Source organism: Lacerta agilis, chromosome 1 (genome assembly GCF_009819535.1).
Source record: "Lacerta agilis isolate rLacAgi1 chromosome 1, rLacAgi1.pri, whole genome shotgun sequence".
NCBI lineage: Eukaryota > Metazoa > Chordata > Lepidosauria > Squamata > Lacertidae > Lacerta > Lacerta agilis.
In genome coordinates, this window is record NC_046312.1 from 56436635 (window position 1) to 56464625 (window position 27991).

Genomic DNA, 27991 nt, shown 5'->3' on the forward strand with positions numbered 1-27991 from the left:
CAGCTACACTGAGCAGGATGACCTGTGAACGTAATTGCTTGGGGAATACCGGTAAGTTCGTTTAACATATTCCTTCAGCAACTAGGTTCCTAGGTTTTTGGAGGGCAGTGCAATTTGCTAGCAGCTCTGTCTGTGCTCTTTAATTCAGGGCACTTTTGAAAAAAGGCCCCTCAGTGCTTGGGGAAATTGTGCTGTTGCTAATATTCTTTCTTGTCCTCTGGACCCCCTCTGGAATGTGCACTTAGACACTCTGGATTACTAAACATAAATGCCCTTTTCACAAATCCTTCATCTTTCACATTGGAAGGAATGAAAGATATTCAAACAAACTGCTCTCAGTAGTGCTGGGCTGATGGCCCCACCATTTTGTTCACTGGCGTGAGTGAAGTGATGAATTGGATTCTACCCAAGGCGTGAGCCCCAGGTGGGAAACAAAATCTTCTTGCCACTGCTTTGGCTTAAGAGAAAATATTGCATGTTCAGCATAGAGCCCAGGAAACACAACAAGATTTCTGCTTGCAAAAAGGTCAGCAGATTGAAGCGCAGTTTTTCTTCCTTCGTCTTGCAAGGAAGAACTCCACAGGATGCTCTTTATTTGCTTTGCACACTGTAAAGCTCCCATACAGCTTCTCGGGAATGGGGAGCCTCTAATTATTCAAAACCCTCAGCCATTTTTCAATAAATAAGCTAAAGTAAAATTCCCAAGAGAATAGCCTACCTGTTCTATTCTTTTTTAAATATAAAAACAGTGATAGTTATAAGCTAACAATGAAATATCGATATATGTTTTTTTAAAAAAATCAAAAAATCCCTGCATTGCTTTTTGTGCAAATAAAACCCCCAAAAGATCCTTGTCAGAAACAGAATATGGTCCTCCATTTTTGTAAGAACGTAATTTCTCACATAGATATAAGCAAAATGGTTGCATATGCTTAAACATGCACCAGGCTGTTAAAGAATCAAGTCCTATCCTTTAAATAATGGCTTGCTTATGAGTGGAATGCCCCGGAATAAAACCACTTCCTCTTCTACACTTCAACATGGCATGAATGAATGGAAGACGCACTCCCTCTATGGCTCATTGACGACCTGGGGCTATGGTTGTTACAGTTTTCACCTTTCCTTTTCTCCTTGCCCCCCCAGTTTTCCAGCAGCTGCAGCTTCCCCTGTTCTTCTTTCATGAAGACTTCCACCATCAGAACTTTCTCCTTATGAATTTGCTGACTGATGTCCTTGGGAATGTCTGGGATAATCCAGTCTACAAAGTCACTCATAAACATGACCAAGTTCTGAAAAATAAGAATTTCAGAGCCAATGTTAGCATACAAAACAAAGCACTTTGAAGTCCCAATTATTACAACGGAGAGCTCAGTATTTGCAAAAATTTGTCCCATGGAAGTCTGCAGAACATAAACATTGCTTAAACTTGGACTAGAAGCAACCTTGATTGAAATCAATGGGAATTACTTCTACGATTAGGACCGATATGCTAGGCATATATTTTTCATTTTTTTATTTAGAAACCAGAGTTATGTAAAATTAGTTTACAACTCTCTGGCATACATGACCACAGATATTTAAGGCCCACTCCCAAACAAAACCAGCCTGTCATGAATAAAATGCCTGCCTGCCTGCAACTCTCCTTTTCTAAATGTCACTTTTTATACATGAAGATTAAGAAAGAAAAAGTAAAAAGTCTGTTTTGTGACACATTAAGGACACACACGGTTTTCCTCCCTGGCTTCTCTGGTCACATGGCCAACACCTGCCTGATCTAATACATCTGTAGCAGAAGACACATGTAACACGCTTCGTATGTTACAACACATGTACCTTTTCTTTCTCAAAAATGAATTTCCTGGTGGGAAGTGGTAATACTTAGGCCCTCAACTCATAGAGTCAAATTCAACAAATATTGGTTCAGAGAATTTATTTATTTACTCTATTTTTTATCCCATCCTCCCCCATCCCACCAAAAGGAGCCCAGGGCAGCCACCCAATATCCACAAATAAAACAACATAATTCAAACACTACTAAAGTCAAAACTATCAAAGCACATTTCAAACAATACATAATTCTAGCTGCTTCAAGTACAAAATTCATTCAAGTACAAAATGCCTGGCCAACGAAAATGTTTTAAAATGATAGCAATGTATGTAACAATCATCTTTCATGGGGGGGATTTGATAGTAGGGGTGCTGCCAAAGAGCAAGGTCATGCTGTGGGCTACCGCATCCCCCCCCATCTATCTCCATTGGTGGCACTACAAGCAAGGCCTCAACCATTGATCTTAAGGCCTTGTCTGGTTGGTATTGGAGGAATTGGTCTTTTACGTACATAGACACTGAGCTATTAAGGGCTTTGTGATTACCAACACACTGAATCGGAACTAGTGGCTTTACAGGAAGCCAAGGCAATGCTAGGACAGGTGACACATGACCCAGTCTGGCAGTCACAGACTTTTTTTTACCATCTTCAAGGGAAGTCCCATGTGGAACACTTGACCTAGTACAAACAGGTCACCAGAGCATGAGTTACTGGCACCAGGGTATCTTGGTTCAAGAACAGTTGTTGCTGGCACAACAGTCAAAGTTGGGCATAAGCTGGCCCAGATGTCAACTAACTATACAGTGACTCCTTGTATCAATGAGTACTCTTGGAGTACCTTTTTCTTCTGGGTGAGTTGTCCAGAAAAGGTTGTTTAGGATGTAAGAATTGTCTGCCTACAGCACCTCTATCCTTTTGTGATTCTCTCTTGGTCTCTGTTAACTGGCTCCCCATCCAGCCCATCACAGCCTCTAGGCACCAGTTCAACACCTGCACAGCCTCTCCCAATTCAAACGGATTGGAGACATAGAGCTATGTGCTGTCAGCCTACAGATGACACCATGCTCCAGATCCTCAATGACAGTTCTCAGCAGCTTCATATAGATCGGGGGTCTGCAACCTGCGGCTCCGGAGCCGCATGCGGCTCTTTTACACCTTTGCCGCGGCTCCGGGGCGGATACGCCTGTCCACTTTTCCAGCTGGCCAGTGGCAGCGGCCGCCCTCCAGCTGGCCGGCGGCCCACCCTCCAGAGGCTGAGGGCGCTGCTGCTGTGCTGCTCTGCTCATGCATCGTGCCTCGTTTCTGCCAGCGCAGGTGCAGCAGCAGACAGCAGCAGTTTCCCTCCGGAGGTGTGGCTGCTGCTGCTGGTGGTGTGGAGCTGCTGCTGGCTGCTGCGTCGAGGCTACGACGAGGTAGGCAGCTGCGGGCTGGGCCGGGGCAGTGGGTGGTGGGCGAGGGCGGGGGTGGAAGCCCTCTTTTTAAAAATGGTCGAGGAAGCAGCGCCTGTTTCCCTGCCGCTGCCTCCTTCGCTCCTGGTTCCGCTCGCAGCCTCAAACCGCGCTCTCGCGGGTGCGCGTCTCTCTCCGCCCTGGAGCAAGGCTGGGACTCGCCCTTGCCCGGGACCCGCATCTCAGGAGCCAATGGGTGCACGTGTCGCGAGGGGGCTTGGAGGCGCCTAGGAGCCCGAGCACGCACAGCAGGGACGTGGCTGCTTAAAAAGGCTGCATGGAGAAAAAGGCAGTTGTGCGTTCTTCCGCAGCAGCGCCGAGCAGAGCTGCCGCCGGACCTCACCAGGCAAGGTTAGTCGTGTCGCCCCCACCTTCCAGGGCGCAAAGCTGGGCTGGCTGGGCAGAAACCACCGTCAAGCTCTCTGCCTGCCGCGGGCGGGGGGCTTTGCAACCCCCCAAAGAGTCCCTTGGGGTGGGGGACTGGGACTGGGGAGGGGGAGTCCTCTGCCGCTGCTTCCTCAGGTGTGTTGCTTAGGCTGCCGGGCGGAGCGCGGGAGCGCAAGTTGGCCACCTGCACCGCGCCCTCCGGCTGTGGCCTCTCCAAAGTGGCCTCTCCAAACACGCGGCGCAAAGAGCGGCGCCCTGGCTTTGCCCCGGTTTGGTTGGGCAGCCTGTGGCTGGAGGAGATCCGGGGGATTCCTCCTCGGCGGCTGAAAGAGGGGCTTGTTCTCCCGCGCTTTCTTTTCTCCCAGGTCTAGGTCACTTGACCCACAATAACACTTCTTTAGTCTCCTTGCCGCACGCGCTCTGGCAACTTTTCAGGCTCCGGCTTGCATAAAAACTGGGAAAGCTTTCTCTCGCTTCCTTCCCCCCTCCCCCTCTCATTTCCTTCCCCCCTCCCCCTCCGATGCTGCTCTCCAACCACCTACCTGCTTGTCACGAGTTTCGACCCCCCCCCACTCCTTGGAAGGGTTTCATTATTGGAGCTGAGCTTGTCCCCTGCTGAGGTAAATGACTTATTGCTCTGCTTCGACCGGGGGGGTGGGGGGGTGGGCTGGTAAAGAAAACCAAACCTGAGTAACTTATGCAGAGGCAGAATTTACTAGGTGGGGGAGAAGCCCCTGTCGTGACTTCCAGGCGTTTAGAAGCACGGACAGCCCACCAAAAAGAAAACTTGTGAAAATGCTTCCTTCGCAAGGACAAGGAGTAATAGGGGTGGAGATGGGCCGAAAGTCCAAAGCAAATGAATTCTTGAAGTGGGAGGATGTACTACGGGAGGCAGAATAAAGGGCTGGTTCTCACAGAGACATGGGTAGGAAAATGACGCCCCAAAAGGTTGCAGTTTTTCCTCTGTCCTGAGTGTGTATTAGGGGAGCCTTGACAAAGCACCTGTTGGCGTGGAAGAGAGGAGTCCTAACTTGGATCTGTGTTCATGTGCAAAATCTATCGCCATTGTCATTAAGGGGGCAGGGAACTCCCCTAAAAAGGTTTGAACACTACGAACTACTACAGCCACCTGTATGCAAGTCAGCACAAACATCACAGGCTTCTCTGGTGCAATTCTGTGCTTTATTTAGCAAGATAGGAGGTTGGAAGAGGTGAGCATAGCCTCTGGTCTGGAATATTAAGGGTAAAAGACACTAACATTATTGTAAAAGCCAGCAGTCTTCAATTAGACATGGGACAAACATTTAACACAAGTGTGCAGTTGAGGACTCATTTTTTTTATAAAAAAAACAACAAATCAAATATTTGTATGCTGTTGCAACCCACCTTGGATCAGGCTGTGACCTGGTAGTGGTCCCCAGGGTGGATAAAAATGAATGATTAAAAAAAAATCATTTTTTTTTCTTATTTAAATCAGATTTTTTTTATTTAAATCGGATTTTTTAAATTTAAATTGGATTTTTTAAAATAAAATGCAGTGTTATATTTGTTTTAAATGTTGCAATGTTTTTGCGGCTCCCAGATTCTTTTTTTTTCTTCGGAAACGGGTCCAAGTGGCTCTTTTTGTCTTAAAGGTTGCAGACCCCTGATATAGATGTTGGATAGCATGGCAGACAAGAGTGACCCCTACAGGAACCCATAATGTGACTGCCATAGAGCTGAGTAGCAGTTTTCCAATGCTGCAATACAGCGCCTCCAACCCCCAACCCACTAAGTTACTTCAAAATGGCACCATGGCCAATGGTGTTGAAAGTTGCTGAGAGCTCAAAGGGACCTAACAGGGTTTCATTATCCCAATTTCTCTCCTGATAAACATGACTAAGGCTATTTTGGTGACAAAACCAGACCTGGAGCCAGAGTAAAATGGGTCCAGATAATATTGTTATCGATATGTGGGTGCTAAATGCTTGGGTTTAATAAATGTTAGGATTTAATTAGAACTGGCTTGTGAAAATGGCACACCAAACCCTTGTGTCTAAGATATGTGTGCAGTGGTACCTCGACTTACGAATTACTTGGCATACGAATTTTTTTACCTATGAATGAAAAAAGTGCTCGCACGCCTATGAATTTTTCGACATCCGAAGGACATCTGTTGGCAGTTTTAGATGGGGTTTACTCGACTTACAAATTTTAGATGCGGTTTACTCGACTTACGATTTTTTCCGAATTCTTCGTTTCCAATGCATTCCTATGGGGAAATCGCTTTTTTCGACTTACAAATGTGCATTCGGAACGGATTAAATTCGTAAGTCGAGGTACCACTGTATTAGGTTATATTATATATTAACGAAGTATTCTCTTTTCCAAGCTCTGTCTGTTAATACAGAGCCACCTTAAATAATTTTGGGATATACTTTACCTGAAACACTATTACAAATGCTAGTCTTGCTGCTAGCACAGCCCAGAAATCCTTTGCAATATCATATTTAGTTTCAGACCATGGGGGATCTCGGTAATCTTTGTATCTGAAAAGCAGAACTGAGAGTCAGTATGTTCAAGCTGGGAATCTTGACTGAATATACACAGTATGGCTCTTGCAAAAAGCACGAAAAAGTTTTGTTGCTTTGTTGTACCCTTATCATATCCACCTGTTGGTGTTGCTTAATCTTTCAGTTGTAGCCTTCTTAGAGATGCTGAGAGAAAGTGTGTGCATGTATGTTTTGCATACGTGTGTGTGTGTGTGTGTGTGTGTGAGAGAGAGAGAGAGAGAGAGAGAGCGAGAGAGCGAGCATAGGCATTTCTTGAACAGAAAGGGCTTATTCCACACAAGCCTCAAAATACATGTTATTATCACCAGTTATCTATGTAATAGTCCAGGTGGATTTGTGAGAAAACCAATCACAATCGGATCCTTCAAAAAGAGAATTTTGAGCTGTTTTTTAAAACTAAAAGTAGGCTGATGCCTATTAAGTGATGTTATCATGTTGGTAATAGACCTAACTTTGCCATTAGCCCCTCCCCTGCATATTCCATCTACTGTAAGTACAAATTAGGGAAGGGGGAAAGGACGCAGGTTGACGGGGAAGTGAAGAAATGAGATGGAGCCCTTATCACCCGAAGTTCTATGAGACTTGCAATAGGAAAGAAGGCAGAGACTCTTTTGGACCCATTCCTGCCTTCTCCAGCCACCAGTTGGGGAAGGCATAGAGTGCTGCCTCATTGGATGGACTGAAGCAAAATATGTAATAAAACAAATAAACCGTCTCCCATTTTAAAATAGGAAGAGCTGGCTCCAAATGGAAATCTTATCCAGGAAAAGATTTGCTGTGGGGCAGAAGGGTTAACACGACTTTTTTAAATGATTGGGCTGGAGGCCAGGGAGAAGCTTACTAGGAATTTAATACAGTATATTGGCCGGGAGTTGTGCAGTATATTGGAAGGTGTTCTCAGACCTCCTATGCCATGAGCATGGAGGTACAATGAAGCCTTGAGGCACAGGAGTGCAGATTTTTGCACTCTAGATTTTCTGGACTCCAACTCCCACCATCCTTAGCTAGCACAGCCAATGGTCTGGATGTTGGGAGTCCAGCAGCATCTCATGGACCATAGGCTCCTCACCCCTGTCCTAGGAGATGAGTGACACCAGAGATAGCAGGGTGTGTGGGGTGGAAGATATATTTTGGTGAAAGGAAGGAAGGGTTGCTAGCTTTGGTAGCCCTGAGTGGCTTGCACACAATCCTGGAGAGATTATGTGGATGCTTACGGCAGGAGATTACATTTGGGTTTGGGACCTAATGAAAAGGAGCACTGTGGTTTAGAAGTTCAGATTGGCACAGGGAATGGGCGAAGCTTATGTGTTCATGAATTTGTTCTAGCACAGGTGGAGCTGACCATTATATTTTCAACAATGCATGTTACTGGGATAACTAACAAGACAGAACAGCCTAGTCTCTGGTTTAGATCTTCAGATTCCAGTCTTTGGAACAGAGGCAAAAAGCATATCCAACAGTAATAGGCTTATGGATATACGTTCTGAGGTTGACCGGGCCTGTTCAGTAGTCTTTTAAAGCTTTGACCATGCAAGCTAGCATGCTTTCTGGGTGTTCTTTGATTACAGGACTAGATGCTGCAGTAGCAAGTAGAGCCTCGCGTAGCTGAGCTGTACTGTGTATTTGAAAGGCTGAGCAATAAAACAGCCATTAAGACAAAGGGGAGTAAGCAGCAGCCATAGCTTTTCATGCAAAGGCTGTGGGAAAGTGGGCCTGTGTGTTTGGTGGGTGTTAGACAAATGGAGGAGCCCTGTTCTGGCATGTGTCCCCTAACAGGCTGGGGTTGTTAGTGTGGACACTACTAACTAGAAATGCTTCACAGTGAAGGGGGGTAGTTTTAGACGGCTTTGTTCTTCTTCCTTGGGTAGCAGTGCAATGGGAGGAAATGAGATCACATCAAGGCCTCAGGTGCACTCTTGGTTTAACTGACCACTGTATTTTAATATTTTGTTGGAAGCCGCCCAGAGTGGCTGGGGAAACCCAGCCAGATGGGTGGGGTATAAATAATAAATTATTATTATTATTATTATTATTATTATTATTATTAGTCATAGCTTCGGGGAGAGCTGGAGAAACTCTGAAGTCGACAGTTTTCAAGCTTTGAAAAAGGTGCCAAGGAAAAGAAATGGTATGGCCCAGACCATGACGACTGAGACGAGATAGTGGATGTACACAGAAGGAAGATTTGTATGCGGATGGAAGGTGGTAGCCACAAATCCATGTTCAAATACATACAACCTAAGTACATGGAAACTTAAATATGAGTCCTTCTGAGATGCATGAATGGGTCAACATCCCAGGGGAAAATTTCTTTTAAAGAAATAACAGTATGTACCTGCATATTTGGACTGGGTAGCCAAGCTCCATAGCGTCATTTGGAGCTGTTCCATCTTGAAAATCGCTGACATTAAAATAGGATAGCGTATGGTTCACGAAGCCATGCATGGTGCCACTTTCACTGTACATATACAGGTACACGAGGCGTGGAATGAAGTCAGATGTGAATGAGATCACAAATGCCTAAGCCATAAGAGTAAACAATGAGCGCAATATTCAGGCAATGCTTGACTGATTTCATAACCAAACTCAACTGTCTCCTCCCCCAGTTGGGCTTATGTGCAGATGGATTGCTATAAATCAGGCTGGTTTCAGGCCATAATCCGCAGATTAATGATTTTCTTCACTCCATAGAAGTTTTGATATTCGAACTCTAGAACTGCAGCAAATTGAGAATGAGCAATTGAGGGTGGCTGAGGACATAACATCATGTGGACAATAAAAAAACAAACAGGTCCTTCATTGTTTTCTAATTTCAATATGGTTCTGCTTTCAGTATAAGTGCAACATTTGCAGTGTTCTGCTCTCTCTGGTTCTATATCCACTTATTTATTATTAATTATTATTATTATTATTATTATTATTTACTAAGGCATTAAGGGGAGTGTATGTTTAAGAATCCCCTCTTGCTTTTGTTGTTGTGTGCCGTGAGCCATTTGAACCACTTTGCATTGATGTGGTCTGAAAGTAAAAGCAGTTTGGGTCTGCCTAGGCAGATGCTACAAATCAAGGACACCCAAATTTATTATAATCTTGTCAAACAATAATGAATGTCCATACCATAAAGGGGATGACACACAATAGTTGTTTACAAAGACCAGAAAACACTCCACCCGGGAAGACTCAAACATTCAAAAATGTACCAACATTTTTGGTCCTTTATAATATTAATAAATCTTATATAATTAGATTTGCTGTTGTGAGCACAAGAGGGACCACCAGAAAATTGAGGGGGGGGGGAAAGCACTTGGGGAACATATAATCATTTGCTCGGGGCCCAAATGATCCTTCTCCAAAGGATTCTTATAAAGCAGGAGTGGGGAATTTGTGGTCCTCCAGATGTTCTTGGACATCTGGAGGACTAAACCCACAGCCAGCATAGCCAATGGACAGGGACAAGAAGAGTTGTAGCCAAGCAACACCTAGAGGGCCACAGGTTCCCCATTTTTATCTCAGGGGAATATTGCTGTTTTCTCCTAGCTTTCTCCACCAGTGGCTTCCGAATCCAATGTACTGATTCCACACTCATACCCATTTGGAAGCTTAATAACTGATACATATCACATTAAGGAAAAGGACAAAGAATGTCGTGCTTAACAAGCTTGGAAGCAAAAAGTCAAGAATGAATGTGGACACACAGAGGTGAGCATCAACCGGTGCAGCTTCGGCCTGAGCACAACTGGGAGACAGTGCAAGAGTGACCGAAGTGGGGAGACTTTCTCGCCTATTTCTATTTCAGTTTCAGATATTTTTCCATCACTGGATGAGCTTCTTACACACATGGCTACAGGGATGGGCCACATCTGAAGGGGAAAAGGGAAGGAGGTAAGGGCCTCACAAAGATGCAAATATGGTCGTGACTTGTTGAAGGACCAGAAAGACAGAGGAAGCAGGCACCCAGAGAGAAAAAGGTGGGCAAAGCCAGCTGGAAATAGAAGTTGAGCATGGCACTTGCTTTAGCTTCAGCTCATCTTTATGGTTGGCTTCCCAAATATATTCCTAATTATTTGGTGGACATCCTGCTAGTATGTTATGAAATCATTATTTGGTGATCTCTTAAGTTTTTTCACATTGCAGTGTTTTCCTGTACTCCAACTACAACAAATGCCAATTGAATTATGTGAGCTTCTAAAGACTCTTGGAATGCACTTTAAAGCATGGCAAAGAACTGAAGACAAACCAACTCTAGAAATAAACGATCCATTTTAACAGGGCTACTAAATGCGTCAAGATAAAACGGACTGGCCCACTGGGCCATATGGCTTTTTCTAAACATGATATGCCTAATGATTGTAACCAGTTTTGTTGAGATGTTTTAAAAGAAGTAAAACACATAATACAGCACATACAACCTAGGTCAGTTATGTTTTCAACAACTCCTCCCCACCCCTTTTAACAGCTATTGTAGGAGTCGGCAAATTTTTATAGCTGTGGACCGGTCTGCTATCCCTCACACCTTGTGGTGGGCCGGAGAAGCGGCACCAGGGGGTGGAGCTGGAAGAAGATACAAGGGGGGCAAGTAGTCCTCCTCCCCACCCCCAGCCACTGCGCTTACCTTCCCTGGGGCTGCCGCTGCCACCGCCACTGCCGCTTATTCTCGTGGGTAGGCAGAGTGAGCTCGTCCACTCTGTTCTCTGGCCCACAGGAGCACCAGGGCGGTGGTGGCGGAGGAAAGAAGAGTGACGCGAAAGAGCTGGCTCCGGAGAGGGGCTGCTTAAAATGGCGCTCAGCCAGCTTAGCCCAGACCCCTTCCTCCTCTAGGCAGGGCGGGGAGAAGCCAGGAGGGGGGAGGGAGGAGGCGCTGCTGCGGTGTGTGTGTGTGTGTGGGGGGGGGAAATGGAATGGTGCAGAAAAAGAATGGCGCAGCCTGAATGAACAGAATCCTCATGCCGATCCACGGACAGTCCACAGGCCAGATCCTTTTGCTGACCCCTGAGCTATTGCCTTTAAGAAGCACATGTTAGATATGAGATGAAAAGAGTCATCTCTTTTGGGAAACTGGTTGCTGCAGGTATCTGGAATGAGAGCTGCACTCCCCTGGTAGGATAGGAGTGGAAAGAAGTTTTGTCAGATTTGGTACAGGGTCTAAGAAGTTTGTGAGGGGAGGCAGTCTCAGGGAGCAGGCAGGTGGGTCACACCGCCCACCTATGTGGTTGCTTATATGCTTCTGTAAGGCCTACTCACATTTGCAATGTACAACTATACATTTGTAAAAAGTGCAAATAGAATACTGCAACAAGACGAGCTCACTGTCTTTTGCAAAGGAAACTGAAACTCTGCCCTGTCCCTTGGGAAAGGGGAGTATGAGACAATATGCAGAACAATACATGTTTGCTTTGTTCCATGAAAGCTGAAATAGGGTAGTGTGAGTCAGAGGAACGACAACAAAAAAAATGACATTTGTCATTGTTGAAGAGTTTGCTATAAGAATTATGAAAAAGCAGGAAAAGTGTCCTCAAAGAGGAAAATGGGATTTATTATTGTTATTTTAAATGGAGAAGACATACGTTCTCTAAATTCCACTGACTTGAAAGCCTCCAGATAGCACTCAACAGTCAAGAAGTATAAAAATTGGGCTGACGTGTGCTAAAGAGCAGCTCACACTTTCTCTATCAGCTTTCCACTTGCCCTATAGAACTTGCTTCACATGAAAAACTATCTGCCTGAGTGGGAAGACTAAACAACAGCAGTGTCAGGAAAATCGTTACCATTCTTTACTGACAAGTAGTCCTTTGCTAATAAAAGTTATAAAAGTGACTATTATTTGAGCTTTAAAAGAAAGCTTGTGAAATTGAGAATAAAAGTTTCTTTGTTTTTGTTCCATGAAAGCTGAAATAGGGTAGGGCGAGTTAATTAAATAAATCAGAGCAAGATATTAGACTCACAACAAAACTTTGACAGTGATTTGCCCATGGCTGCCCAGTGAGCTTAATTGCTGAGAGGGAATTTGAACCAAGGATTCACTCCAGACGCCACACCACACTAGATGTCTATGATGTTAACATTTCCAAGTAATTGAAAGGAAATTAAGAATCAGCGTGATCAATCACTATTTGCAAAGACTTACTTACATTTATGATCACAGCAAGTTTTCCTACACCTCTGAGGATATTATACCATATTCCTGGAGGGAAAAGACAAGGTTAAAAGACTTTAAAATGGCTACCCATAAGAATGGAAAACTATAAATAACATCACTGTGCAAATTCAAGGTGCTGGTTTTTATCTTCATAGCCTAAACAGCTTGGGGCTCAAGTATTCTAAATACTGGTACTATCTTCTTCCGTATGTATTGTCTCGTACTCTCTGCTCCATATGTGATATCCTGCTTCAATCCCCTAATTGTTGTTCCTATTGCTATTTAGTTTAGTTTAGTGATGGAGTTGTCCATTTGTTTGGATTTGATATTTGATATCCCACTTTATCACTACCCGAAGGAGTCTCAAAGCGGCTAACGTTCTCCTTTCCCTTCCTCCCCCACAACAAACACTCTGTGAGGTGAGTGGGGCTGAGAGACTTCAGAGAAGTGTGACTAGCCCAAGGTCACCCAGCAGTTACACTTTGTCCATTTGTGTGTTTGTGCGTGCATATATAGATAGATAATTTCCCCCATATAGATATATTTCTATTATTTTATTTATTTGATCCCTGCTCTGGCATTGAAATGCTGACTAAAGTATCATCTTCACCACCAGTGTCATCATCTCATCACCTTATGCAGTTAGTAGACCTGAATTTCCCTAGTAGAATAAAGGAGGATTGAAATTTAAAAGACGAAACTAAAACAAGAGTCCTGCCTCCTCCATCACAGATGGCAAAGTGACATAAATATGGAATGATGTTAACTAGTTACTGTCCTGTTAGTGAACTGCTTACCTATATCTTTTGCTCTTACTGCAACTGGCCTTCTAAGCTCAGTAACAAACTTCTTTGCATCCAGACGTATTTCAATGATGTTGTTCAGGAGTGCAAACAAGGGAGCCAGTGGGAAAGACGCAACAAACAGGGTTACAAACCCAAACTGGATGACTGAAAATTAAAAAAGAAAGCACAGAGTAGTTTGCATATTATACTGTTCTAGATGGAACGTATTTTTGGAAACAGCTCCCCACAAACAGCCAGTGCTAACTACTGAAACTACAATACTCACAGATAATATGCATATGAATGTAGGTAGGTGCTGACCCTGTAATGTTAACCTAGAACTTCATGAGATAGCAACTTTCTTTGTAGGGGGTTATAATCTCTTTTCTTTCAGCGAAAAACAGAATCACATATTGTATAAAAATGGACTTCAAAGTTAAAATGGCAGGCAGTTTTTAGAAAACCAGCAACTGGTACATGAAAACTACAAAAGCTCTAGGTTAATTAGTTTAGTTTGGAATGGAAAGAGGTCAGGCTAATTATGGAGCGAAAATGATCTTCCAAACCAGGGATTTACACTTTTAAAAATCTCACATGGTATCTATTTGCACTGGCCTACATCAGTCCCTTTGGTCATGGTCAAATGCCGTACCAACCCCATGCAAATAACTTGTTTGTTGACATATTTATGAGTTATATACTGTTAACTGAACTGGTGATCTCTTGAAATTTTATTGAAGGCATTTTTATTGTCAGGTAATTGTTCACATTTTTGCCTTTTTATTGTACAGTGGTACCTCGGGTTACATACACCTTGGTTACAAACACTTTGGGTTACAGACTCCGCTAACCCGGTAGTAGTACCTCGGGTTAAGAACTTTACCTCAGGATGAGAACAGAAATTGCATGCTGGTTGTGAGCCGGCAGCGGGAGGTCCCATTAGCTAAAGTGGTACCTCAGGTTAAGAACAGTTTCAGGTTAAGAACGGGCCTCCGGAACAAATTAAGTTCGCAACCAGAGGTACCACTGTATTTGTTTCTGTATGATGTTGTCAGCCGCTTTGGAATAACTTTTGGAGAGAATGAGGTACCAATATAAGGAGTTCAGTGAGTGGATAATATGGAGATGACTAGATTCACCATGCTTTGCTTAGAAGCCTTCCAAAAGCATCTGTTTGTAATCTTGAAGACAAAGTGTTGTACTAAATGGCTCTTTGTTCTGAACCTGCAGCATCCATGTTTCACATGGTTTCACCATGATCTGCTATTATCACAAATATAAAGCACAGGATATAGTTCTGCAAGGCAATTGCCTCAACCTCTACCTCTCCCTGCAATGCTGTTGGGCCGAAGCTGGCTGCACTGAGTGGCAGGAAGCCTTTGCTCAATCCAAATCATACCTCCACCAGCCCACGGCAAAGGGTGTTTAGACTGCAGTTCAGATGTACACAATTCTGCATAGTATCAGAACTTCATTATGGGTGTCACTTTGAGATATCAAGGAACACGTGAGAATTTACGATTCCAAGTAGAAGGAATGACTGCTCAGCTCTTAGAAAGAGGCTCTCCAACATTTTTCTTACATATTCCATCTTATGCTAACAAATCATATCCAAAATAGTTTATAAGTAAAGAATCCTGCCCTTGAGACTGAGTCCATTTATTGAAAAAAATACATTCACCTATTAAAACTGACCATTACTCATTTGTCACTGATTAGGGGTGTGATTCTATGCTCACTTACTCTTTTAAGACTATTGAACTGAATGGAGTAGACTTGTATAGGGTAGCACTCTAAGCTATTAAAAAAACTGAAACCCTAGTTTAAACACCTGAAATCTCACTCACTCATTTCCATGTATTCTGGCGTAAGACCAGCAAAAGGCTCCAGATTATAGTCTACTTCATAACGTTGTTTTTTCTTCAAATATTCCTCGTGGTCTCCAGGACGCCGTCGTTTCGATTTCAAGTATCTTATGAATTTTTTCATTTTTCTAAGAGGAAACATTAAAAACTTTTAAAAGTCTTAGTAGTTTTGTAAGAGCGAAAAAAACAAAACCCAACCAAACAAAAAAATTGTGAATTTGCTGATTGTGAAATTAGTTATATGGGGACTGTGGTGGGGAACGAAAGGGTCCCTCAGATGTGCACAAGACTTTCCATGAGTGCCTTCTGAGGCTTCTGTGCTTCATCTCCCAGCCTACAGTTGCAACAAGGGCTCTTCCTGAAATTTATTTGACCTTCAGAGATGCCTTGTCTGAGAGGCACATTGGAAGGGTAGACCTCAGAAACCTTACTGTAAGTAGGGCTACTCCTTGGATTCAGTCTAAATATTTGCAAGGCATCAGAAAAAGTAAATGGGATGAGGTCAATATACTTTCTCACACTAGTCCCTAAGGATGGCAAAGATTGGTATTATTAATAGGCTATTTTGTAAGAACTAGGCCTTCATTTCTTTTAGTACTTAGGATTATTTTCAGCTTCTGCTATTACCTGTTAACAAACAAATTTAATTTAATTTGTTTTCACTGTAGAGTCAGAATTCTTTTTTTATTGTCCAAGTTCTGTTGTATACCACTCTAGAAACCATATGATTGAAAAGCAAAATAATAAATATTGAAAATGGTATAATAAAGCAAATGCATGTTATTTTATAGTATGTAGCATAGCTCTCTTCTTGCCTTTTGCCTTTCGGACAAACAAAAAAACCAACATAGCATTTCTACTTTCCAGTTGATACGCAAGCATTTTACAGCAGATGGTCTCATTCCTTGGCTACTTACGGAATGCCAATTTCAAAAAGATTGTTCTGAATCAGCTGTTTGCCCAACATAATAATGCTAAGTTGTATACACAATTCCATTAGGCAACCACCGGGAGCACACTAAAGGAGAAATAGAGATACATAGATTAGGGGGTTCTAGATAACGTAACACAGGCTTATATCAAGACTTTGGTTCATTCTCCTTGTGCCTCTTAAACTTTGTTCCTGAAAGCTGGGGGACCCTATGGAACAGTGTGAGTAGTGACTACAGGGGGTGGGGGTAAAATTAGTGAAAACTGCTTTCTCCCCACTTCTGTCAGTGGGATCCCTCTGCTGGATCAAAAGCCTTCCGTGGAATGATGTTGCCCTTCTGTGTGCAGATGGTTAAATTTGAATCCACACCATGGTTGTTTTCTAGATCTGAAAGAAGCATGCACAAAATGAACTGCAGTTACCTCTTCCATGCGAAAAGAATGAAAAATGTAGACATAATCTCCTGGGCGTCCAACGAATCTAGGAAAATCCAGAAACAATTACTGGTCTTTTGTTCTGCCTATTTTAGAGGAACAAGCTGTCACACTCCTCCTGCGACATCTCCCATGCATCCAGATAGAATCTTTGGGAGGAATTTAGTGTGGTGGTATGCCAATCATTCTCTCGGGGCAAGAATTTCAGCATTGTTAGTCTGTTTGTTTATAGATTGTTATTAAATAATAATAATCCTTCTCTATCCTCCATGTGCTGTTCTGAGGGGTTCTCCTGCCCCATCCCAGAGTCACTTTTCACTATTGTGTGTGTGGCGCACGGGGGGGGGGAGCAACATTGCACAAGTGGATATTCTTGAATGGGCATCCACCAGTGGGACTTATTAGTTGATTCTGTTATATAATCTGCAGGGCATGGGCTCCTAGTTCTCATTGAGTAGGGATCCTGATATAAATGGGTGAACTTATCAATTTTTGTTTCTCTCAATTTTTCATTTTTGTAATCTTGTGTTTGGTTCTTCATATTTCTGCATCAGTTTGTGATTTTTTGTAGATTCATGGAAATTAATCAGCATTTTGTTGCAAATTTCTGATAATATACACTTTTTTGCAAATAAATTTTGCTTAAAAACAATGCATTTTTCTGTTATTTTCAGTACTATATGCAATTCTACACACATATTATGCCAATATATGCATTTTTGTACATATTATTGGCAGGCTCCCCTGGCTCTCTGGGCCCCAGTACCCTTTCCACTCCCATGCCTGGGCCATGACTTTATCTCAACAAATGTTCAGAGTCAGCCTAGGTAACAATTACAAATTTAATCAATTTTTCCTGCTACTCATTGGTTCTTGAATAAGGTCTCAGAGTCAGCTTGAAGTAGTAGTTACAACACTTGAAGTTAAACATTTAATTCACCTTATGCAACTTACTGGTCCTTGAAAAAGGTATTGAATTCACTGCTTCTATAACTCACCGGCCCTTGAAGAAAGCCACATAGAAAATAGGCGTGTAGGCATTGACAAATTTCAAAAGGAAGGCCTTGAAGATAAGACGTTCTTCAAAACTCTTGTCTGTTTTTGGAACCTCTGTGTAAATAAGATTAATGTAAGAGTGCTTGAAAAAAGCATTCAAATAGCTAAATTTTAGAGCCTGCTAAGTTTTAAGATTTTGGAAGACTTCTCTTGATCTGTTTAGTAGTTGTTGTTTTTTTAAAAAGAAAGGGTACATCCTGATGGTACATTTGTTGTCTGTACAGATGGACCTGTCTGTATGGTGATGATGGAACTAGAAAACTCCCAGCTTCCAGCAACCCTCTCCATGTCTGGAGCTGCATGCATTGTCATGCCTAGGTATGGACTACATTCATCGGAACCACCAGGCTGGTCTGATCACAAGAAATGTATCTCAGGGAAAATTCTTTCTGTGTTTGATGAAACCCTAAGAAGTTCATGCTCAGCAATAACTGGACACCTCATTTTTCCAGTTCTTGATTTATTGTCCCTATGAAGAAAGCAATGACTGTAAATGAAGATGAATTGCATTACTCAGCTTCTAAAAATGGTTTGGTTCTCCATAGCAAGTGAAGAGGCTCTTGTTTAATCTAAGTCCATTTCCCCATTTTATAATCAAACCAATGCTAGTTGCTGAAAGAAGTTCATGTAATAATACCAAGTGATTATTTTATATATATCATTGGCTAGACATGCTTTGTTCTTGGCTGTGTGGCCAAAGTGAAATAATTGTGCTCTTTTAAGACAGGCCATTTAAAGAAACTGTAGCTTTAAGTCAAAATAACTTTTAAGATTTATACCTACCAATCTGGGTCAGCCATCTGGCTATGCAGCCATATACTTCATCCAAGATTATTATCACCACCAGATTAATAATCACTGCAGTTGCTGTGACAGTTACTCTAACATTAGACCGGCCACCGGGAGTGGAGCTGATGGCTAAAGCTGCTGCAGTAGAGATTCGGTATATTATGACTCCAAAAACAATGGCAAATGTCAGCCCAATCTGGAAAGACAAAAGTAACATGTCATAAAAATATGCAGATGTCAGTAAAAATTTCTAGATGTCAGTAACTGTTAAAAGGGTGGCCAGATCTGGATTGAAAGGAAATGTTTAACAGTGAAACGTACTAGAGGAATGGTTCTGTCCTAGGGCCCAATTCATGTACCATATTTGTCCTTTGTGTGTCTATGCTGTAGCATTTTTTCAACTTGCCTCCACTGCAAAAATTGCAGTGGCAACATTCAGCTCTCATGTAAAGGAACCAGTTCACACAGGTGTGCGTATAGAGAAGCACTGCCTTGCTGCAACCCTACTTGTGGGTCATGGTTTGTCAGTGGTGCAGGTAGTGTGAACCAGTCTGTGGTTTTAAGGAAAATTTCTGCTCCTAACTGAGATTATCTAGGCCATTTCTGAATGCTACTGTATCACTTTTCTCAGAAGGTGGTGTAATTCAATCAACAGTGAACCTAAAGGCCATGTAAGCTATAGAGGAATTCTGAACTGCCAAGGAAATACAGTGGTACCTCAGGTTACAGACGCTTCAGGTTACAGACTCCGCTAACCCAGAAATAGTACCTCGGGTTAAGAACTTTGCTTCAGGGTGAGAACAGAAATCTGGCAGTAGCGGTGTGGCGGCAGCGGGAGGCCCCATTAGCTAAAGTGGTGCTTCAGGTTAAGAACGATTTCAGCTTTAGAAAGGACCTCCAGAACGAATTAAGTACGTAACCAGAGGTACCACTGTAACTAAATCATGCCTGAGAAGCATGTCCACAGTTACACTACATGATAAACTGTGGAATGGAAAGAACAGCAAGCATATACAACTCCACTGGAGGTGACTGATAATTAGCTTAAAGGCTTGTGAAATTTCATAGATTGGGGGAGGGGGGAGGTATTGGTCTGTGTGTTCGTGTGTGGTATTTGTTTCGATCCTCTTCAAATGTTTATTTGTAAAAAAATAATAATGCAGGAGTTCAGGTAGCATCTGGCTGGTCATTGCAAGGACAGAATGCTGCACCACAGAGGTCTTTGGTATGATCCTGCAGAACTCTTCTTATGTTCTCATAATGGGGATGATACAGTAGTCATGACTATCAACTATAAAATCACAGCATATGAACCGAAAAAAAAACTGACTAAGGAAAGTGCACCCCAAAAAATAGACTTGAGAGAAGTCAGCGAGAAGCTTGGTCCTTCTCCAATATGTTACAGAAGCTTTGCTCACCCTTTGAAAAATCTTGCATTACACTTAACCATAAACATTTACTAAGTAATACATACCATGAAAATGATGCTCACGAAATTTGTGAAGTATGCTGGAAAACGATCTTTCCACGTCAGTTTTTCTTTTTCAGTCTATGGCATGAAAGAAAACACAATGACCCTACGATGTAATACAGCCACATATACTGTAGCGGCGATAGCATTTTGTTTTTAATTTGTGCCGGTCATCCAAACTTTGATGTGTAGGAAAGCAATCAAATGCATAACTTGATAGTAGTGCAAAGACACAGGAATGGAAGTAAACATTTTAGGAGGCAAACATCAGAACAGTGTGGAGTCAATTCAGTTAACTACAACTATATAAAGGGGTCAGTATATCACAATATTTATTTCAAATTGAGCTAGTTTTTTATCAGTGTTATGAGGCCAAGCACATTTATCTCTATCTGGTTTCCTATTTTAGTCTATTTTATATTGGCCATTATGCAAATTGTTTTTTTCCTCTTCAGAACATTGCTATGTGTTTATAACAATGCAGAAAAGTTAAGGTACTTTGTGAAAGTTCCATCACTCACGAAAATCCATTGTGTGTGTGTGTGTGTGTGTGATTTTTACGAAAATCCATTGTTCATGGGAATAGATGAATGTGATACTAAGCAAGTTGATTAAAGGATGCAAACGAGGAGTATGCTCATTTGGCATGTCTTTTCTGTTCCAAGTCAGAGGAACAGCAGCTACTTTCCTGAATATGGTAAAATTTAGGAAACTGGTACTGAGCCAAGCATATGGAACAATATACAGATATACTGCAGATGATCTCAAGGGCAAGACAGCATGAACTGGGCCAACATGAAACATGATGTGTGTGTGGATATGCGTTTGCCAAGAAAAATATGGTCAATAACATGGTCAATGATGTGGAATCTCGGTGACATGGTGCCTTGACACTTGTCAAACCAGACTTGCCTGCATTGGTTTACAGCTGCTCAGTCTCAGCCAAGATATGCTGTAGTTCCTTTAAGAGTCCCATAGCAGAAGGACAGAATGGAACCACTGCATCTCCCATCCTATCCATCCACTGGCTCCCTTCTTCCATCCTTTTGTTTATTTTATTTATTAAAAGTATTCATGAATTGCCTTTTCTGCCCCCAAGGCAATATACAACAACTAGAAACAGCACAGATTTAAAAAACACCAATTAACAAAACCAAACCAGAATGTGGGATTGAAAACCCACCAAGAGTAGGTGGAACAAAATAGTTTTTCAAAGCTAGGCAAAGATAGGGACAACCTTGTGGCTTCCCTAGGGAAGGCGTTCCACAAGCCAGATGCTGCTATATAGAAGAGTTTCTGTCCTGGGCCTTTTCACCTAGGAGTCTAGTTGTTGTCCCCTACATTTGGCGAGGAAGAAAGGTGACAAAAAGAAACGGTGGAGAAACAGAATGGGAAGCAAAGTGGCAGCACCTTCTCCTGATGTTACAGGGCCTTTAAAGGTTTGGGCAATATCTTTGGGTTCAGATATAGTAACATTAATATCTGATCATATCTTGTTTATTTTCATGGTCTGTTGAGTGATCACCGTTGTATTTCATTACACAGTGTCATGGAGATTATTTGATTTTTAAAGCCTGAAAACAGGGAATGGTGTGTTAATATTGCGATGTCATATATAATTACAGAAGGCCACTTCAAGAACAAGCATTTAATGTTACATGCATGTCACACGCATGCTGTCTGAGGAAAAACAAACAGCCGCAGGCAACTCTGCCAAGCATCTGGCACGTGCAGAAGTGCCATACCAGTCAATATGTAAGGATTAACCATGCAGTGCCATTCCAAACAGAGGAAAACCAGTCCCAACAAGAGTGCTGAAGAAGGGGGCAGGGGGAGGGGGAAAATACGTATATGTGTATATTAGACAATAAACAGACAAAGTTTGGAAAACAAATCAATTTGTGTTTTCTATAGTTATTCATAGTTCAGAAAGTTTCCACAAATTTGAATGAAATGTACCAATTTCACCCCAGCCATGACTCTCTTAACTCTTTGTCGCCATTTGTTGGCTGCCTCTTCCGGCAATTGCGGGCCCTTCTGATGGCATTTGAAGGAAACAGAAAAGGGTCATGCAATATGGTTGTTACAAAGCATTGACTCATATAGGCAAATAAATCAATACCCTCAGCAAAATATGGACACGCTACAGCTTAAAAACAAATAGAAGCTGCCTTTACTTGTTATGGGCCAATGCTATGTCTTCTGAAATGAAGTAAATTGCTATAAGGAAGAAAGTACAAAATAAAACCACAGGAAAATGACCAGTGTTATCTAGTAAAACAACAACAATAACAAAAACAACAATGCAAAGGATAAAAAAGGATCTGTGTTATTTTAAGGTGTCACAATATGTGTCAGACAAGAGTCTGATCTCCTTCATAATGAAAGTTATCAGCAAAATCCCACAATATTTTGTAGTGGGATGACTAGAGTCATTTAACTAACCCTGCGTAGAGAAGTAGTGGGCAACGATAATCTGCTATGCGCGGAGCGTGGATGAATTTGTGTGAGTCGGCTAGAGGCTTCCTCATGTCACTGATGAATAAGTTAAAAAGAAATGGCGCTAAAATGCAACCCTGGCGTACTCCCCTATTTATTGGCACAAGGTTAGTTAGATGATCTGGAGTCAGGAATGAGTAGTGAGTTTGCAGATAGAATGAACTTATTCAGAATGGTGGAACCCAAAGGAGATTGTGGAGAAACCAAGAAGGATCTACCTGTAAGATCTTCGCTTTTTTAGTTCATTTTTGAGATAGGGTGACTGGAATGGAATACAGTATTTCAAACATGTTCACACCATAGATGTACATTAAGAACATTGGCAGTTCCTGCCCCCACATCCATGTTAACTACAATTTAATTCCCCCTTAGCACCACCACCACTAATGTTGCATACTGAATAAAAGTTTTCATCGAGCTATTAATCATAAACTGTAAGTTTCTTGCTTGGCTAGTACCGGTAGTACCAGTCAAGCTCCCATTAGTACATATGAGGTTAAAAATTACTTTTGCTCTTGTTCCAATCTGCATCACTGCATACATACTTAACAATGAAATTTAGCTGCCAATTTGTGGCCCACTAGCTTAAGCAGTTTGGTGTTGTTTGCAAACTTGAGCAGTTTACTCCTCTCTGCTGTTGGACCATATGGTTATAAATTTATAACACCTGTCCTCTTATTCCATGCCTGCTAACTTTTATTCTTCCCATATGAACCAACTCAGACCCTGTGATCATCATCCAAGGCCCATCATTGTGTGACTCCTCCGTGAGAAGACTGGAGGGTGGCAACCTAAGAAAGGGGCCTTTTCTGTGGTGGGGCCTGCTTGTGGAATGCTCTCCCCAGGGTAGCTCGCCTGGCACCTTTGTTACATATCTTCAGGTGCCAGGCAAAAACAGTCTTCTTCTCTCAGGCCTCTGGCTAATTAAACCATCTATGGCCTTTTAAACTGTGGGCTGGGGGTATTGTTTTTGTTTGGTACTATGGTATGTATTTTTGTTTTTTTATATTGTAAACTTTGTGATCCTCAGATGAAGGGTGGTATAGAAATTTAATAAATAATAACAACTTTACACAGGAGCATTTGGTGAGCAAGTTCTCTGGCACTCACAAATTCTGCAGTAGTTGAACTTTTTTTTTTAGTTCCAGATCTACACCTTTACAGACCACTACATACTATGTGGCACTTAGAAATCTGTATCAGTCAAAGTGTGTCAAATGTCTGTTCTTCTTCTAGAAAACCAGGACTGTAGTTGTTGTACAGGACTTTGGTTACAAAGGAGCTTGGAGATGTTAGAAAGGGGAAGCACTTAAAATGTAAAATTAAGGACTTGAAAATTAGGTAAATCATTCCATAAACCAGTTTGGCTTTCTGCCCCGCTGGTTTTAAACTAGGATCATGCTGAAATTAATGGAACTAAACTGTTTTAAACCCATGGTGAATTAGAATGTGAATTACATGCTTACTTTCTGATCCTGAAGTGACAAATATCTGCAATGGTACACACAGCACTGATATATAATGGCCTCACAAATGGGCCATACCCATACCCACCCATGATAAAACCTTATTGTCAAAATATTGCATGTATAGACACAAATGTAATTGGTTCAGTCGCAGCAGAAGTGCCTTCATGTTTAACAAATTATCCCCAAAGTTGACCTCAACCTACTTCAACTTCACCCAGTTCTACAGCAAGTAATATTTATGTCTGGTGATGGTTGTTTCCAGTGCAGCACAATTCCAGTGTTGATGAGGCTGCTTCACTAGTCTATCTTCACAGGAAATCAGGGCAATGCCGTACAGCAAGATGAGTGTTCCTTTTCTGGAGCAGTGGCTCAAATAACTGAGCCTTGCAAGCGTTAATGAAACTGTTTGGAAAACCCCAGAAATTAAGATGCTGATTCTGGTATTACAGTCCAGACACATGATAACCCATTCACAACACCCGTCCAACATATGCAAAACTATTGAAAATGGCATCTCATGTAGACTTGAACCTGGAAAATGAAGAAATTCAATGGGAAACGAAGCAAGAGAAAATAATTACTAAATAGAAATGGTCAGGGAGGGGGAAGTTTGTGGCTTCCTTGGAAATAACTGGGCTGGATATTGGCCAGCGGGTGGGAGGGAGAAAAAATGGAAATTAACCAGATGCAGATCCACTAGGCAACTTTACAGTGTAATCTGCCCAGGTGTGTTTGGGCCATTTCACATATTATGCAGAGGTAAGCTTGGATTTGGCACGGAGTATATATTCAACAGACAGCTGCAGCCGATCACAGCTTTCTTACATGTGTCCCTGTACAATATATCCTTCGCTCTAGTCATAGTATGTTTTTCTGTGTCCTTAAGAACTTAGCTATGAAGGAGGCTGGCCACTGTATTCCTCCATGTAGTCAATTTTCCTCTAATAATAGATTTAAGGCAGGGTTCCCTGGAGTGAGCTCGTCAAGAAAAAGCAATTCTTATTCTTTTACATTCTAAAAGTAGATCTTTTAAAGTATACCTCCAATTTTCATTCCAGGGGGAAAGACCCAGTTATCAGAACTTTGAGAAGCACCAATACTGTATAGTGCGTTGAGTTCTGGGCACATATATTAATGCTATTTTCACAGGCTTCCGTAATTGTTCTGGCTTTGAATAAACTGCTGTTGTTGCAGAGATTCTATTCACGCACCATGATTTAAGTGTGAGAACGTGCACAGAATAAGGCTGCAGGGGCTCTAAGGAATTATTGGAATCTTAAAACAATTCCTATGGTCACTAGGCCTGTGATGAACCCACACCTGTATCAACCCTACAGAGCTCAGATTATTTTACTGAAGCAACGACCGTCTAAACATTGTCGGACCCCAACTCTCACCAGCGCCAGCCAGCATGGCCAATAGTCAGGGGTGATGGCAATTGTAGTCCCACAACATCTAGAACAGGCATAGGCAAACTCTGGCCCTCCAGATGTTTGGGACTACAATTCCCATCATCGCTGACCACTGGTCCTGCTAGCTAGGGATGATGGGAATTGTAGTCCCAAACGTCTGGAGGGCCGGAGTTTGCCTATGCCTGATCTAGAAGGTCACAGGTTCTCCCTGTTTGTGTAGCTACCCTCTCTTGCTCACCTATCCTTGCTCTCTCTTTTTGGGTGTCCATCTCTATCTGTCTTTCTTTATATGTGAAGTTAAAGAATGGTAATGGAGGTGGAGATTTGCTGTTTGTTACTGTATGTCATGGTAAAAGGGGAAACCTTAACTATGAATAAAAAAAAATCTACATTGTTAGCTTACCTCTTTATTTTTGGATTCTTTCCTTAGTGATTTTTCTAACACTTTAGCTTCATATTCAGCCCTGGGATGATCCTGCAAATAAGTCAATAGGCTAGTGAGCCATGAAACCCATTGCCTACCCGTTCAAATGTTCAAGAACAAATACAAATAAAGGTTCCAGTGTAATTTAATTTTTTAAAAATTAAATGTTAATCTTATTTGAAAAATAAAATTTTAAGATTTAATTTAAAATGCTTGCTCTTGTCATTGCTCTCTGTTGGTATTCCATTGTAGCTAAAGACCTTAAGCTATAATCTGCAATGCTGCTGGCTCAGCTGATGTCCTTGCCTTGATGGTGACACTGCTGCTGTGAGATTGGCTGCTCTCCTCTCTCATATGACACAGCAGCTGCCTCACACTGTTAGGGATGGGACAGAGGCAGGATTACGGCCAGCAGCAATGCAAATCAAGTACAACCCTGCAACAACTTCTCTAGCAGCCAACAGTTTATATTGCATAATGTGCTGATTTGCAGCCTTGCAATTCATTTTAAACTGGAACCTTTCATTTCAGTCATTGCACAGAGGCCATTTGTAAGACTGTTCATCTGAGATGATGTTACCATAAATTACCCAAGAAGGGGCTGGGACAGCAATAAGCTGGTTTGAGTTTAAGCATTCAGTTCATGGATACCTGAGATGCTCTTTCTTATCAGTTAACCTGACCGGTCTTGCCAAAAGAATGCATTTCAGATTTGCCAAACACACTGGAAAACTATGTGGAAAATAATCAGAAATTGAAGGAATGAGACAGGCAAAAGATTCAGAAAGTGCCTTAAAAATGCATTAGATGGATATGGGAATGGATATGAAAAAGTCCCAACAGGCATATATATATACAGTATAGGAAGAAAGAATCATTGCAGTGGAAGGAAATCAGATGCTAGGAAAAAAGAATGAGGTGAGATCAGAAGGCATCTTTCACCACTCGACAGATCAAAAAGGTAGAGAAAGTTCAAAAAAATAAATAAAAATAAAAATAAATCCAAACCTTGACTGCCTCCTTCAGGAAACCATAAAAAACACAAACAAACATAAAAATTAAAATTACTTCACTGTTGCACAATTCTGCACTGGATACAACTGTTTTTATTCATGTGAATGTGGCTGAAGGAATCAGAAGAGACATGTTTGCATCTTTGGGGAAACTGTCTTCTTTTGTATTTGTATTAATGTTATACTGGTAGCATGAAAGGAAGCATATTATTACATCAAGATGAATGAGTTTAAGTAACATGGTGGTATACAGTCTGGGTGGTGTCATGTGATTAAACCCTCAATGGAATAAACAACAACTACATGAAAGAACAGTTGTGCGCTGGAGTTCCAGCCCGTGTTCATTTCAATGGGACGAGAAGCTCCTGGGGATTTTGTCTCACACTATTTAACCTCTTCAGTCTTCAGCAGGATTTAAATGCATGCTCAAGAGCTTGGCTCATAGGGCTGAATTAGTGGGACTGGAGTGTGTTAAGTGAAAAGTAAAATACATTCTATTAACAGCAGTTATCTCAGGTCACAGGCTGTTACCATTGCAGAGAACACTGAACATAACCCTGAAAGATATTTGCCACTAGAAGGATACAGTTAATCCTCTCCACTTTCATGTAAGCTAACAACAAGGTACCAAAAATAAAAGAACAGTTGTCTTATGGTATCCATAAAAAACATCCTCCCATTGTTATCCAATAGGTTACGTCTCAACCCTAGGTATGCATGTGGAGTTCATGTTAGCCCAGCGACATGTTTGCATGCAGAAACAGGATCAGGGCCTTAGAACACTTTGATGTCACTGAAGACCTTTCAACACAACGGGCAAAAAAATATTAAGGCTGTACTGTAATTTATATTTATTCATTTCAATGTGTATCACCTTTGACATTGAGTGTAGAAGCTTGATAAAGATCAGCTGACAGTGTAATCACTGTCACGTTTGGGTGTCTACTGGGTGGTACATGTTGACACCTGCAGGAAGCAGATGGCCCACCCTAAATTCCGTTATCCCTCCCCTAAATTAATGATTGCACTAAAGTAATTATTTAGTTTGACGGACAAAATTGTGCCTCTGATTAATTGTACAGCATTTTAAACATTTGAATGTATGCACTGCAGTTGGCAAACATTATCTTAAAAGAGGTTTTCCTTGTTCTCTCTCATAAAAGAGGAAATGCCTCTTCTAAGATGATGCCTAGGGCGACAAAGGTGACATATGCACAACCTAAAAACAAAGTATGCATTTGCTTCAGAACTATCATTTTTATTCAAATGCAAATTCAGTTGGTTTACTCAGCTCAGATTTGTTTAACTGTAAAGTAAGCCCTCAACTTACAAAGGGGTTTAGGATCGCACCTAAAACTGAAATTGCATATAGTCCAAACACAATGTGTACAATTGCCAAAGTGTTTCCCCACAGACATCTGCACCATATATATATATATATATATATATATATATATATATATATATATATATATATATATATATATTTGCC

At 41.7% G+C, this 27991-nt stretch overlaps 1 protein-coding gene across 9 annotated transcripts in view; it reads right to left on the reverse strand.

Moving 5' to 3' along the window:
- Positions 1-543: 543 nt before the first annotated feature.
- The window catches only part of ANO1 (anoctamin 1), a 137476-nt gene continuing 110028 nt past the window's right edge, over positions 544-27991 (reverse strand). For 3 of the 9 annotated variants that reach the window (XM_033150495.1, XM_033150506.1, XM_033150477.1), the window contains 14 exons: positions 26495-26506; positions 25466-25537; positions 21642-21719; positions 19686-19760; positions 18206-18407; positions 17365-17476; positions 16355-16412; positions 15919-16019; positions 14984-15129; positions 13149-13301; positions 12344-12396; positions 8551-8735; positions 6086-6191; positions 544-1289 (listed from right to left, as the gene is read on the reverse strand). In XM_033150495.1, the coding sequence (XP_033006386.1) occupies positions 1029-1289; positions 6086-6191; positions 8551-8735; positions 12344-12396; positions 13149-13301; positions 14984-15129; positions 15919-16019; positions 16355-16412; positions 17365-17476; positions 18206-18407; positions 19686-19760; positions 21642-21719; positions 25466-25537; positions 26495-26506 (1614 nt within the window). In that variant the 3' untranslated portion in view covers positions 544-1028. The remainder of the gene's footprint in view (positions 1290-6085; positions 6192-8550; positions 8736-12343; positions 12397-13148; positions 13302-14983; positions 15130-15918; positions 16020-16354; positions 16413-17364; positions 17477-18205; positions 18408-19685; positions 19761-21641; positions 21720-25465; positions 25538-26494; positions 26507-27991) is intronic. The other 6 variants (XM_033150524.1, XM_033150487.1, XM_033150544.1 and 3 more) reach the window with 3 other exon arrangements.